The 15,408-nt window shown below is 44.1% G+C and overlaps 1 protein-coding gene across 1 annotated transcript in view; it reads left to right on the top strand.

Moving 5' to 3' along the window:
- PLXNA4 (plexin A4) overlaps positions 1–15,408 on the top strand; it is a 590,122-nt gene that overhangs the window by 302,888 nt on the left and 271,826 nt on the right. Inside the window, exon 4 of the mRNA XM_053407170.1 lies at positions 6,880–7,011. Within this exon, the coding sequence (XP_053263145.1) occupies positions 6,880–7,011 (132 nt within the window). The remainder of the gene's footprint in view (positions 1–6,879; positions 7,012–15,408) is intronic.

Genomic DNA, 15,408 nt, shown 5'->3' with positions numbered 1-15,408 from the left:
TCTAGATGTGAAATAATAATGCTAATAGTGTAGTTTATTCATTCACATTCTGTCTTTGGTGACTCACAGTAGACAAAACAAGAACATTGTGGTGAAAAAGGCATCCCAATAAATAAATTGCTCCAGACTGAAATATTTCAAAGAGGCCGTGGTTCTAAAAAACAATTTTTCACAGTGTCTAAAAGCTGACAGTCTTGGGGCCACAGTCACCTATCTAGGGAGGCTTTTACAGAATTTGGGCACCACAACTGAAAAGGCCCTATCCCTCAGTGGTCTCTCTCATGCACACTGCTGATGGCAGGGGAACACAGAGAAGGGTCTTAGTGATGGGAGGGTATACTTTTACATTGACTCAAGTACTGTATATTACATGTTCAGGAGAGGTTTATTTGAGAGGTGGCTCATTGATTATGGGCATGCCAAACATATGCACAGTGACTTCTTGGTGGTGGCTCCCCAGTTATAGGACACTTTGTCCAGAGAGGCTCACCTGTTGCTTATGCTTCGGCTACAAGTGATAGCCCAAAAATAAAAGACAAAGAAGATATGTTCCATGCTAGGTGAAGACATTATTATTATTATTTCCCCAAACTTTGAACAACTAGGGTTTTAAAAAAATGCTTTCTAGTTTTTGAACTATTTTGTTTTCCTCGCTGCCTGGGTTATGGCTCTGTTTTCATGCTGCCTTATGATGGTTATATGCTGGCTGCTGTGGTCTGTCCCTTTCTGCATAGATTGATTCAGCTTTGTGGTTTGTGCAGTTGTGAGCCACCCAGAGGACGTTGTTGATTGGCTGGCATACAGTGAGGATGTGGAGAGGGAGGTCCTCTGTACTGCGGCTTCTAACTTAGGTGTTTCCAGGAAAGCAATGACCTACTTGAACTTTCTCCCTGCATGAGTCCACGTGTGTGCAATCTATACAGTGTGCCGGAAAGGATCAGCAACGCTCCAGCCCTTTGATTTACACAGAGGCCTTGCTTTGACCTAATTTTGCATCTCGGTTGGGTGTCCGGCTTAACAAAGGGGTCACTGGGCGATGCTTTCCTTGGATTACAATAGCAGAGCTTCCCAGGTGTCCTGCTGGCCGCCTCTCCAGCTGCTGCCTTGTGCTGGGATTAGAATGAGATGTGTGTGCTGCTGATATGGATTTTTAAAACATTGACTTGCTTTCAGTGTGGTGTAGTGGTTAAGAGCGGTGGACTCATAATCTGGTGAACCGGGTTCGCTTCCCCGCTCCTCCACATGCAGCTGCTGGGTGACCTTGGGCCAGTCACACTTCTCTGAAGTCTCTCAGCCCCACTCACCTCACAGAGTGTTTGTTGTGGGGGAGGATGGGAAAGGAGATTGTGAGCTGCTTTGAGACTCCTTAGGGTAGTGATAAAGCGGGGTATCAAATCCAAACTTCTTCTTCTTCTTCTTCTTCTTCTTCTTCTTCTTCTTCTTCTTCTTCTTCTTCTTCTTCTTCTTTTCTTTTGTTGTGGAGAAAGGAAGTTGGCCGGCAAGCCGGGCCGTGTGTTGGGGGGGGGGGATCAGCACCACTGAGCACTAGATGATACCTTGAGTCACCCTGAGGCCCCTCCATTCTGGTGCATTCAGGAGGATTTGCACTCATGACGGAATCAGGCTGGTTCTGTGCAATCACAATTTTCACATGAGTCTGTGCCTGGAAAAGATTCAAGGCCAACACACTGCTTCGTTTCTAGTTGGTGCATACCCCAGAACTTCTTGCAAAAAAGCCTGCAACTATCTACACCACAATTTCTTTTTGGTGTCTGTTTGTGTGCTTTGCCTTGCTTCTGTTGTGCTATTAGTGCAAAAATACCCTTCCAAGCAAGGGATGCGGGTGGCGCTGTGGTCTAAACCACAGAGCCTAGGGCTTGCCGATCAAAAGGTCGGCGGTTCCAGGCCCCACAACGGAATGGCCTTGTTTCGCCATCCTAGGCTCATCAGTAGAACAGGCTCTAGGTAATGCAAATGAATACAATATTGTAATCTCACACATTTTTACAGTAAAATTAATAAAAAAAAACCATAAACAATTGTACATACCATATGTAATATTACAGGATAGTGCTTTTTTTGTTGAACTTTATGAGACTTGAAATCTACAATTTGATACAATGCATAGTGTTTATTATTTACTATAAAGCAAGCATAGGCAAACTCGGCCCTCCAGATGTTTTGGAACTACAACTCCCATCATCCCTAACTAACAGGACCAGTGGTCAGGGATGATGGGAACTGTAGTCTCCAAACATCTGGAGGGCTGAGTTTGCCTATGCCTGCTATAAAGGCTTCCTCCTCATAGCAGCAGCTGCAAATTCTAACCCAGACATTACCTGGGATTTGGGGAGAGAACCCTGAATCTTCTTTGGCAGCGATCTTCACTTTGCAGGGTTTGCAAATCGCCTTTGCGGCTGCCTCCTGCAAGCGAAGACGCAGCCCGAGTTTTATTGCCAATTGATTGGCTGTTAGCAGACATTAGACAAATTAGAGCAGGCCATTAAGCTGGACGGAGAAGCATAAATGAGGGAAAGATGGTGCGTCGCTTCCAAAGACCCCCTCCCCTTGCCTCCTGATGGTTGCCTGCCCTCCCCGATCATCAGGATCAATAAAGCGACATCATGTAGCCCAAATCAATGGAACAGCTGGAATGCCTCCCATATATAACGGCCTCGGTGTTAGATCATACGCTCAGGACCTGCTTCCTCTCGCCACCTTGGGAATGGCAACCAGCAAAGAGTTACTGCCCGTCCTTTGGGGGACATTAGATTCATAAACTAGGGGAGGGAAACCGATATTGGAAAAGCAATAAGGCATTAGGGAGGCATCTCTTCGGTCGTAATGCTCTGGCCGGCTTGCACTCAGGGCAGCCTGGATTGATGCGCTGAGCACCAGGCCTAGTTGCGCCTTGTCGAAACGGAACTTTCTTTTTTCTTTTAAAAATCGTTTTTATTAAGTTTTCCATTTTAAAAATGCAATCCAATCACATTAAATATTCCAAATTATACATATACTTATCAAATAATGCAAATATTCCGCCAAATTATAATTTTTTTGTTGGGACTTCCCATGCTTCAAGTTCGAGGGGGCTCTGATCATCTCATATCTCTACTGCTTTTGATACTCATTTCTAATAGTTCCTTTAAATCTCCCTTTTGTTAACCTTCTTTTTTCATGACCTGCGAGTTGTTTACACAAGCGAGTTGAAGTAAAATGATGTGTGTCAAAACGGAGCTTTCAGCTGCTTTAATCCGATAGTTTCTAATGAGATTGATTTATGAAAGGAAGGGAATAAGGCCCAGGGCTTCGGGCAGAGATGGGGTGGCACACCCAATGGGCAGTGTTGCCAGGCTCTTGGCATGGACCTTGTTTACCTTGTTTATTCATTTTAGATACTTAAAGTCCCAGCCAACTTCATTCCAGCAGTGGGACAGCTGCAAAGCAGAGCTCGCTCCATCAGATTTGCTGTGAGAAGACAGCTCCATCAGGGACCTCCTGGCCCTGAACTGTGCCAGCTGGTCATTTCTCTAGAAATCTATGATTCTATGATGGTTTAGACATTGGTGCCTGAGTTTCCATTTTCCTCTCCCCTCCCTGCCCCTTTCGCCTTGTGTGTCATGCTTTATTAGATAACTAAACCTGCGGGTTGGGACGGTCTAATTTTGATCATATGTAATCTGCAGAGACATCACCTTGCCGACAAAGGTCCGTATAGTTAAAGCCATGGTTTTCCCAGTAGTGATGTATGGAAGTGAGAGTTGGACCATAAAGAAGGCTGATCGCCAAAGAATGGGTGCTTTTGAATTATGGTGCTGGAGGAGACTCTAGAGAGTTCCATGGACTGCAAGAAGATCAAAACTCTCCATCCTTAAGGAAATCAGCCCTGAGTGCTCACTGGAAGGACAGATTGTGAAGCTGAGGCTCCAATACTTTGGCCACCTCATGAGAAGAGAAGACTCCCTGGAAAAGACCCTGATGTTGGGAAAGATGGAGGGCACAAGAAGAAGGGGATGGCAGAGGATGAGATGGTTGGATAGTGTTCTTGAAGCTACCAACATGAGTCTGACCAAACTGCAGGAGGCAGTGGAAGACAGGAGTGCCTGGCGTGCTCTGGTCCACGGGGTCATGAAGAGTCAGACACGACTAAATGACTAAACAACAACAATCTGCTGGGGGGGTCCTTTATGGCTGTAGAGCAGGGTACAAATGATCTAAACCAGTGGTTCTCAAACTTTTTCTTTTCTTTTCTGGGCTATGCTTTCAGAATGAAAATTTGCATGCGCCACGCTGAATTCTTTATCAGTAAGAAATACGTTGGAAAACAAACATAAACAACTCCCAGCAGTGTTCTCCACATGAGTTTGTGCTCTTTTTCCTCATCAGCACATGATGAACCCACCAGCATGTTAATGCACCTCTCTCCTAACGTGCCCCATTTTTAATGTATTTCCCCTTGGCTAATATACATATTTTTACAGCTTCCCCAATATAGTCATACCTCAGGTTGAAGTAGCTTCGGGATGAATATTTTCAGGTTGCGCTCCGTGGCGACCTGGAAGTAACGGACTGCGTTACTTCCAGGTTTTGCCGCTCACACATGCGCAGATGCTTAAAATGACATTACACGCATGCGCGGAAGTGGCGAAATGCGACCCGCGCACGCGTAGATGTGCGGTCGCATCTTATGTTTACTTCAGGATGCGAACGGGGCTCCAGAACGGATCCCGTTCGTATCCAGAGGTACCACCGTATACTGCACTGGCATGTTATTTTCACCAATACACTCATTTATTTATTTATTTTACTACGCTGCAAAAATTCAGAAAAGCACACGTTTCGAAAGGATGGCTGTGTTTCGGTCCACGTGTTGCATCGGGCAGCGTGACTTCACTCGCTCTGACTTTACATGGAAACTGAATCGGGATCTCTCCCCTGCCCCATCTGTAGCTACAGCCTTCGTTCTCCCTGGCCATTGGCCATGATGGCAGCCGATGGTGGCTGCTGCGGTCTCAAAATCCAGGAAGTCTGCCCCCGAGAGGATTGCCCCTTTTACCCCAGAGCTGCTGGAATTTTTCCTGCCTTGATGTTGTGCTGCCTGCCGTCAGCTTAGGCTAGCCTAGCGAGGAATATCCTTTGGCCAGGCTAGAGAGGGGTGGAGAGCGAAGGCTCCTGCACCTTTAAAGATTAATAGTATTGTTCACTCATTAAGGAGATCATTCAGGGCCAGGCTGAAGCTGGAAGCCTTGATCGCAAGCATCTGTTTGCTACTGGGAGAGGATATTAATTGCCTTGATACTTCAGTGAGTATAAATACGACCGCCAGTCCCAGATAGCATACGAACAAACAAACAAACAAGCAAACAAACAGATGCCAGCAGGGTCCCTCTGATGGCTGACCTTTGCAGAGAGCTGGGCGGCTGTTTTTAATAGCAACCTTCCTGGCAGAATAGAACTGCATGGCGGGAAGGCTCTGGGGAGATGGAATTAATGTTGTTACGTCAGGGTCCTTCAGGACTGCCAGATTGGCTATGGGGCGGGACTTTGAAAGTGGAGACTGGTTGCCGGGTGGATTTGATTTAAATCAAATTGGTTTAAATCATGGTTTAAATCACTAGTCAGTAAGACTTGATTTAAATCTTTCTTTCTTTCTTTTACAGAAAGACTCATTCTTGCTGGTATAATCTTAATATTTACAGCCGTATGAAGGTTTCATTTTTGGAGTAATAAATTTTCAGAGTAGTTTTATTACCATAAATACATAGGCAGATGATTGTGAAATTACGGTGAGGTTTAGTAAGTTAACTGTTTATATTTGGAGAACTTTTCTGCTGTACTTCATTGGAAGGAGGAAAATAATCATTTCCTTAATAACCATTTAAACTATTTAACTAAAACAATAACGTTATAGCATATGTATCCATGTTTGTTAACTGATGGGGTTAAAACATTTTTTTTTAAAAAAAATCTTAGACTGAGTTTTAGCAAACGTTTGGACTATAATGTAACAAGTAGAAGACTATATTTAGAAAGATTTTTCCTCCAAAAGAATTTTATTTTTTAAAAAATTAAAATCCGATTTAAAATTTAAAAATTTCATTTTTTTAAATTTATTTTTTAAAAAAATCATCAATTTTTATTCAATCTGGCCAGTTGGCTCTGTGTGAGTGACTGAGGCTGAAGACTAAGACATATATATGAATGTTGGAAGGTTCAGGACAGTTAACAAGAAGTCCTTCTTTACACAGTGCATAGTTAAACTGTGGAACTGGTTCCAGCAGGAGGCAGTTGCGTGGCGAGTTCCCGCCCCCCTCCCAAGTGGAAATGAAGACACATGACACAATTATTAAGGTTAATGGGCTAAATAAGGCCACAACTTTATTGGTTACAGGTGATGAGCGGTATTGGCTTAGGCATTGGTCCTAACTTAATGCAAATTTTGCCCTTTATATGGTTGTAAAGACTGCAGAGAGAATAATTGGGTGCACTCTTCCCACCTTGGATCAAATCTATGCTTCCAGGTGCCATAAGAAAGCTGCAGAGATAGTGCGCACCCCGGAAATGATCTCTTTCAGCTTCTGCCTTCTGGAAGAAGGTACAAGGTTATAAAGACTAGGACTAGCTGCCTGAGAAACAGTTTCTATCTGGTTTTAAATGCAGTGTAATGAGTCTCTATGTGAGTATATTGTATTCAGTTATGGGGTATCAGAGTTTTTAGGGGCTAACCAGGCTAGGATAGTTGGGATAGCAGGCTTGTTGGTTTTTGAATGTCTGATGTAGATTTTTTCAATTTCGTTGTTCTGTATGGGACAATGACAATAAAGATTATCATATTGTATCGTTCCTTTGCCTTATGTTTCCCTTTTTTGGTTTTTGCAGATTCGTGTCGATGGACCCATCAGAGGTGCCCTTGAGTATGAGATTGTCCAGGTGGTGGATACTGGCCCAATCCTGCGGGACATGGCTTTTTCCGTGGATCACAAGCATCTGTACCTCATGTCTGATAAGCAGGTGAGTGGCGTGGCTAGCGTGCGCTGCCATCCTTTAACCCCAGGAATAATTGTGTGCTTGTTTTTCTGCTCCAATCAGAGAGTCTTGTGGACAGGCACAGCCTCTTCTGTTTAACAAACTCTGGATCATGTTTCACAGTGGGACTTGTTTCGTTCTCACCTTAAAGAGGCAACAAAGAACCAGCACTGCTACTGAGGCCACATAATACCCGTTCCGCTTCTGCACGAAATCGGCCTTTGGAACTCCCTGCCTATTGATATCAGGTAGGCACCTTCACTGGACTCTTCTTGGTGCCTGCCAAAACATTTTTATTGAGGCAGGCCTACCCAGATACTTATGGGACGCGGGTGGCGCTGTGGGTTAAACCACAGAGCCTAGGACTTGCTGATCAGAAGGTCGGCGGTTCGAATCCCCACAACGGGGTGAGCTCCCGTTGCTCAGTCCCAGCTCCTGCCAACCTAGCAGTTCGAAAGCACGTCAAAGTGCAAGTAGATAAATAGGTACCGCTCTGGTGGGAAGGTAAACGGCGTTTCCATGTGCTGCTCTGGTTCGCCAGAAGCGGCTTAGTCCTGCTGGCCACATGACCCAGAAGCTGTACGCCGGCTCCCTCGGCCAATAAAGTGAGATGATCACCGCAACCCCAGAGTCGGTCACGACTGGATCTAATGGTCAGGGGTCCCTTTACCTTTGCTTACCCAGATACTTAGAATGCTAATGCGCCTTTAGTTTATTCCTCACTTTAGGTTTTTTTAAAGTGTTTTAATTGTTTTTACTCACAATTTTATTATTTTCACAAACAACTTTGAGGGGTTTTTTCCCCATTCAAGTGGTATATAAATGCCATTAAATGAATGAAAGCAGATGTAGAGGTGTTCAGCAGGACCTAAGAAGAGTACAGTGAAACTGCCTCCATGGTGTCACTAGGGAGGGAGTTCCGAAGTTTAGGTGCTGCCACACACAAAGTCTGATTTCTTGCAAATGCAGAACATGTATTATGTGGTGCCTTGAACAGTGCCAGTTCTGTGGATCATAGTGGTCTTCAGTTTAGCTCTTTACACACCAGTGACAATTTAAAGAAATAAAAGCCTTGTGGAAACTCATCAGCATTTTAGTGGATAAATAAAATAACAGCTTCAACTTCGATTTATGGTTACTTCTTCTTGCTGTTTTGTGTCGGTACTAAAGCTTATGGTGGAAAGTGCTGGGATTTGCCATCTTGTCGCAACTATCAAACTTTCATTTTCAACTTTTCGGGGAGAAGGAAGCCCAGCCTGAAATGTGGTGTCCATCTGAGCAGCCTGCTCTTATGTGTGTTTACTTGGTAGTGCCCCCACTCTGTTTCACGGGACTTACTCCTAGTTAGGAGCAGGTGGGGCTCATCAACCTGGGAAGGAAGGAAAACTCTGATCCTAAACCTCCACTGGCTTGGGGCTATAATCATTTATGAGAAAGCATTTGGGAGTAAACTCAAAATGAAAACCAGTACTGGCTGCCCTGTGGAACATATTTGGGAGAAGAAAAAGCTAAGGATTAAACCCTACGCAAACCCAGAGAAGAGTCCCTAAGACAGTTGGAGGGTGCCTTTGTATGCCTCCTTCCGACAATTCCTGCAGCCAAGCTGGTGCCAAATGCATTGCTCTGCTTTCCTTTGGACCACACCAGCGAGGCCGAGAGTGCGGTCTTGTTATCTGGGCAGCCTAGAACCTCCATATGCACTGCTCAGGCCTGCAACCCCGGGCAGGTCATTCCAGTGTTGCTAACGTAGTAAAAACAACATGGGAGGTGGCAGTTATGAGTTACTGACCTCTGCAGCCACAGCAGGCGCTGTGATTCTGCAATGGTTTGACTTCACCTCTAGAGGCATACTCCATTGTTTCTAGAGACAGAGGGATGCCAGCAACTCACAGATAAGGTGCACAGAATTGCAGCAAACATTTTGCGCCATGTACGCTCATCCTCTCCCTGTGGCTCTCCTTCGCTCTCTCTCTCGTTCTCCTCTTTTAAATAGTCCAGAACAAATGAAATGGAACGGGTGGAATTAGTGCTGTCTATGGCATGTTGCAAATGAGAGTCAATGATATGATCCCAAGCCCACCAGTTGAAGACCAAAGTTCTAGAGCCGTGGTTCAGAAACTGGGTGGTGCCACACTCTGCGGGTGGTGATATCACATTGGGTGGGGTGCTAAGAGGCACTGAGGTAGCAGGGGCCGCTGGAGGCGTAAATGACTTTCAGACTTTGCAAACCTGGTATTCTTTGTAAATCTGGTTCATCCGTTCTGTGGAATGAATCAAATAGTTTTAATTGGGTTTTGAACAAATGTGCAATTAACTGCTACTGCTTTGAATTTTACTGTGGTGTTGTCTTCCTTAGTGCGCCATGCAAACCATTGTTCTGAGTAATAGGGTAAGAGGGCACTGGGGATGAGTTCAGTGCTGGATTTACGTATAAACTAAACAAGCTATAGCTTAGGGCCCCACTCTCTTGGGGGCCCCCTAAAAAATCTATTTCACTATTAATATACTTCTTAATTGTATTTCAGTTCAACAATTACTTTGATAAAATACATATTTTGTTATGTGCAAATGGCTTGAGATACCTATTAGGTCCATAAATTACCATATAGCATATATTCAACACAAAAAAACAGCGACAATATGTTGTTGACAAAAGACAGCTGGACATATAAAGGGCACCATTACCTTCAGTAGCTTAGGGACTCATCAAACCTAAATCCGACCCTGGGTGAGTTTTTGGAACCAAAGGGGAAGTGGCCTGAAAAGGTTTGGGAACCACTGGGCAAGAAGATTTGTGTTTGTCCCGTGGGTACCTACCATGTTCTTTCGAGGGTGCCTGTTATTACCTCATCCTTCTCCACTGCCATGAATATTCATATACCAAATATGAGCTGTATAGGAAAGAGAGGTGCCGTTTTATCCATTCATCTTCATTAGCTGCTAAGCCATAAGCTATAACTCATGGGTTGTGAGGGCAGCGGCGACAAAGGACAGATTGCTGCTGCTTCTTCTACCTTTCTCTCTCTCTTTTTTGGCCCGCGTTTTGCATAAATGACAATCTTATCACTGCTACTTTCTGCTTCCCGTCACTCGCTATCAATCCTCCTTTTCTTATCTGAGCTTTAGATGGGGGTCTTGAGGATAAACGAGATGAGATTCCGACACAACCATTTGTTAAAACCCAGGTTTTCACCAACTGCAATATAAAGTTTGTCAGATTTTTTTGAGCAATCTGGGTGCATGAATGCTGTTGTTGTTTAGTTGTGTCTGACTCTTCGTGACCCCATGGACCAGAGCACACCAGGCACTCCTGTCTTCCACTGCCTCCTGCAGTTTGGTCAAACTCATGCTGGTAGCTTCGAGGACACTGTCCAACCATCTCGTCCTCTGTCCTCCCCTTCTCCTTGTGCCCTCAATCTCCCCCAACATCAGGGTCTTTTCCAGGGAGTCTTCTCTTCTCTTATGAGGTGGCCAAAGTATTGGAGCCTCAGCTTCAGGATCTGTCCTTCCAGTGAGCACTCAGGACTGATTTCCTTCAGAATGGATAGGTTTGATCTTCTTGCAGTCCATGGGACTCTCAAGAGTCTCCTCCAGCACCATAATTCAAAAGCATCAATTCTTCAGTGATCAGCTCTCACTTCCATACATCAGTACTGGGAAAACCATAGCTTTAATTATACAGACCTTTGTCAGCAAGGTGATGTCTCTGCTTTTTAAGATACTGTCTAGGTTTGTCATTGCTTTTCTCCCAAGAAGCAGGCATCTTTTAATTTTGTGACTGCTGTCACCATCTGCAGTGATAATGGAACCCAAGAAAGTAAAATCTCTCACTGCCTCCATTTCTTCCCCTTCTATTTGCCAGGAGGTGATGGGACCAGTGGCCATGATCTTAGTTTTTTTGATGTTGAGCTTCAGACCATTTTAGTTCATTGATGCCCAGGATGTCAATATTTATTCTTGCCATCTCATTTTTGACCACATCCAGCTTACCAAAGTTCATGGTTCTTACATTCCAGGTTCCTATGCAATATTTTTCTTTACAGCATTGGACTTTCCTTTCGCTTCCAGGCATATCCGCAACTGAGCGTCCTTTCGGCTTTGGCCCAGCCGCTTCATCAGCTCTGAATCTACTTGTACTTGTCCTCCGCTCTTCCTCAGTAGCATGTTGGATGCCTTCCGACCTGAGGGGCTCATCTTCCAGCGTCATAACTTTTATATGCCTGTTATTTTTGTCCATGGAGTTTTCTTGGCAGGGATACTGGAGTGGCCGGCCGGTTCCTGCTCCAGGTGGATCACATGTAGTTAAAACTCTCCACTATGACCTGTCTGTCTTGGGTGCCCTGCACGGCATAGCCCATAGCTTCTCTGAGTTATTCAAGCCCCTTCTCCATGACAAGGCAGTGATCCATGAAGGATGTGCATGTATGAGGAGAGCTAAATCTGCCTTCCCTCTTGGCGAAAGGCCATAGCTCTGTGGTATAGCATCTGCCTGCATGCAGAAGGTCCCGGGTTCAGCCCACCAGCACCTTCAGGTAGGGCTGGGAGAGACTGCCAGTCAGTGTAGACAATACAGAGTTTGATGGACCAATGGCCTGAGTGTGTCCACAGGTCTTCTCTGTAGGGCAAAGGAAAAGTGCACTATTCAGGGGGATTGCTCAGTCATATAAGGATCCGTAGATAGGGATCCTAGGAATTTTGGCCGTTTCACATCAGGGAAAGATTTGCTGAAGTCATGCATCACCAGAAATGGTGTTTTGTGTTGGGCTTGGACCAATCAACCCTTCCTATGTACATAGATTTATTAAGGGCTTGTCTACACTCCAGCTTCTCCATGCTTCCTAGGTTTTTCGTTTGCCCTGCAACTTTCCCCAGGAAAACCAGCTGTTCGCCGCTGAATCGGATCAAACATCAATCCTTAGAAAACCCGGTTGATTTTTGTTCCAACTCAGCGGTAAACAGCGAGTTTTCCCAGTGGGAGTGTGGACAAGTCCTACTTGTGTTATGTATTTTCAGCCCCGAAACTCTGACTGAGCTGGTGAGCCTTTGGAAATAGACAATCTTGATCATCGCAAAGCGTATCATGCCAGACACTCATAATTCATCCTGTGGTCAGCCTATTTCCCAGACCCAACTCAGTATATGTAACAAATATATATTGGACTGGGCGTTTGGAATACCAAGATGTCAGTTTAAAGGGGTGTGTAGTCGTGTGGGTTCTTCGGTTATTCTAATTTAGGATCTACAGCCTTTCCTTTTTAAAAAAAATTATCAGTATTACATATGCTACCCAATTGTTACTCCTGGGGCTTCTTCAAGTTATGATGAGCAGCTTGGACGCGGTTAAGAAAGGTCTCTTTGTCTAAACATGCCTGCAGGTTTAGGAGCAACGACATCGAGAGATGAGATGAGATGAGATGTGGTTTGGTGAGCTGGTCGGAGGCATGGCAAGATCAGCGTGTGCTTGGAGGCTATTAATAAGGGGGAAAGCATATCATCACGCTCTTTGGAAGCTGTCACAAATTCTCCTCCACCTTCTCCTCCACGAATTTTGACGTTAAATATTCTCTGCACACTCTAATATTTGCTTTATATTTCCAAGTGTTAAAATATATCAGTTCAACATTCGGGGATATTTCATTCCAGCATTTGATGTTTGACAGTATTTAGTAGTTAACCATGTGTTGGCCTTTAGTATTTTATTGCACGAAGCAGCTGAAACAACTGATATTCAGTGCTGTTTAAAACCTGACTGTCTTTGATGATTATGGTGCAATGTTGTTCCTGCAGTTTCTGCTTTATTTATTTATTTGTCCACCAACAGCATTTGTATATTGACTATTCAAATTTGTATATTCCTGTATTGCAAGGGGTTGGCTGGGAGACCCACCCAGATGGGCAGGGTATAAGTAAAAATTATTATTATTATTATTATTATTATTATTATTATTATTATTATTTATTTATTATTATTATTTATTATTATTTATTAATAGATGACTCTCCAGGTCCTTTCAGACTCTATGATTCTATGACTAATAAGTAACATTTTCTGAGTGGTGAGTGGTACAATTTTTATTTTTATTTTTAAAAACCTATATATTATTTTTTTAAAAGCAAGCAGAAAACAAGCAAGCACAGTAAAATTGAACCTACATGCAGCAAACCATAAAGACAGCATTGAAAGATCTGAAGAATTTTTAATGCCTGTGAAAATTAAATAGGTACAATAAGGGCCGTAATTTAGATGGCAGGCAAGTCTCTTTAGGGAGGGCATTTTAGGAACCGGGGAATGACCATTGAAAAAGCTCTCTCTCTGTTGAACAGCCAGCCATCTCACTTCCTTTGGTGGAGGCACCCAGAGAAGATGACCTTTGGATCAGGGGAGGTGTTTATGGCACTAGCGGGTTTTCCAGGTGGGTGAGAAAGTTGCTCCCTCGCATCTTCAGCAGCCAGTAACAGGGACTTTTCTATTTTTTTAAGGCACCAGTGACTACTGTGCACCTAGAATCCTCCACTCCTTGTATGTAGCGTTTTGCCTGGTTTTGATATTTGACATGCAATTAAATTTAGTATCCATCAGCTCCTGAAATCTCCCGTGAGAGATTGTCAAGATAGTCAGAAGATGCCAGTAGCTCTAACGTACTCCAATTTTGTATTCTGAGATTTTTTTAAAAAAATCATTTCACCGCAAATTCAAATAGTCACACTGATGTCACTATAAATAGATACATAGATAGATAAATAAATAAGTAAATAGAATGTGAAACTGGAAATATCGGTGCTTCTCAAATCTGTGAATATGTCTTTGATTCCCATCTCAGGTCAACTGTGGTGCAGACTCTCAATTATATTTGCACAGAGCACACCCAATTCTCTCTATTTAAGTGGGACAGGCTCTGTTTATTTCTGCTATATATGTTGGTTGCATTACTACTCCCATTTTGATCTGGGAGCTATTTTGGGGAGCTCTTTCAAAAATGGTTAATGTACAGATTAAGAATGGAACAGCGGCCCTTCCTCAAGTTTCTCCAGCCTTTTCGCAAACATCTGTGGATCTCCAAAGAAGGCAGAATCTTAGTCTGGGGTGCTGGGGTCCCCTCAGTTCGGTCGAATAATTGTTCTGTGGTTCTAACAGCTATCCAGTTCTGCTTGGATTGTGTATTCTGAGAGCAATTCTGGAGTTTTGAATGCTGGAATGGATTCCAGCGAATTCGAACAAAATGGGTGGGCAAATAAGTGAAGGATAAAGAAATACACAAAACAAAACACAAAATAGTAATCACTCACAGTGTTTAAAAACTGTATGGGCTCCATGATCACTGCAGATGGTGACAGCAGTCACAAAATTAAAAGACGCCTGCTTCTTGGGAGAAAAGCAATGACAAACCTAGGCAGCATCTTAAAAAGGAGAGACATCACCTTGCCAACAAAGATCTGTATAGTTAAAGCTATGGTTTTCCCAGTAGTGAAGTATGGAAGTGAGAGCTGGACCATAAAGAAGGCAGATCGCCAAAGAGGTGATGCTTTTGAATTATGGTGCTGGAGGAGACTCTTGAGAGTCCCATGGACTGCAAGAAGATCAAACCTATCCATTCTGAAGGAAATCAGCCCTGAGCGTTCACTGGAAGGACAGATCCTGAAGCTGAGGCTCCAAGACTTTGGCCACCTCATGAGAAGAGAAGACTCCCTGGAAAAGACCCTGATGTTGGGGAAGATTGAGGGCACAAGGAGAAGGGGACGACAGAGGACGAGATGGTTGGACAGTGTTCTTGAAGCTACCAGCATGAGTTTGACCAAACTGTGGGAGGCAGTGGAAGACAGGAGTGCCTGGCGTGCTCTGGTCCATGGGGTCACAAAGAGCCGGACACGACAACATATTTATTTAAAAGGATATTTCTGTGGCTGCGCTATTTGGTTGTTCTATTTTCTCCCTCCCTTCCCACTTTCTGCATCGCATGAAATCCGATTGTTTCAGAACCAAGCAGATTGGCCATCTTATTTCCATGCTGGGAGAGGTCGCTGCAGCAAGGACAGTTAAAGAACCCACCCCTCCCCCTTTTTTCATTGTTGAGGAAATTAGTAACAAATCTGGAAAATCTTCATCCCTCCCTTCCGGATCTGGCAGGGGTGGGGGGTGGGGAAGGAGAGGGAGCCCCGCAGAAAGGAAATTTAAGAAGCTGATGATTACATATGAATCCTGGAAGCTCTGTAATCCCAGACTTGGTTAAACAGCTGTCTCCTCTAATTCCACTGACAGCCAGACCCCCTTCTCCTGGAGACCTCCCATTTTCCAGGTCATTTCCAAGCACTGGTTTGTTAACCGATTTCCCCCCTCTAGATTTGCTATTACTCTGTCCAATTCTGGCAGCAACCAATACCAAC

Source organism: Podarcis raffonei, chromosome 10, assembly GCF_027172205.1.
Source record: "Podarcis raffonei isolate rPodRaf1 chromosome 10, rPodRaf1.pri, whole genome shotgun sequence".
NCBI classification, from domain to species: domain Eukaryota; kingdom Metazoa; phylum Chordata; class Lepidosauria; order Squamata; family Lacertidae; genus Podarcis; species Podarcis raffonei.
This window is presented reverse-complemented; position numbering and strand designations above follow the sequence as displayed.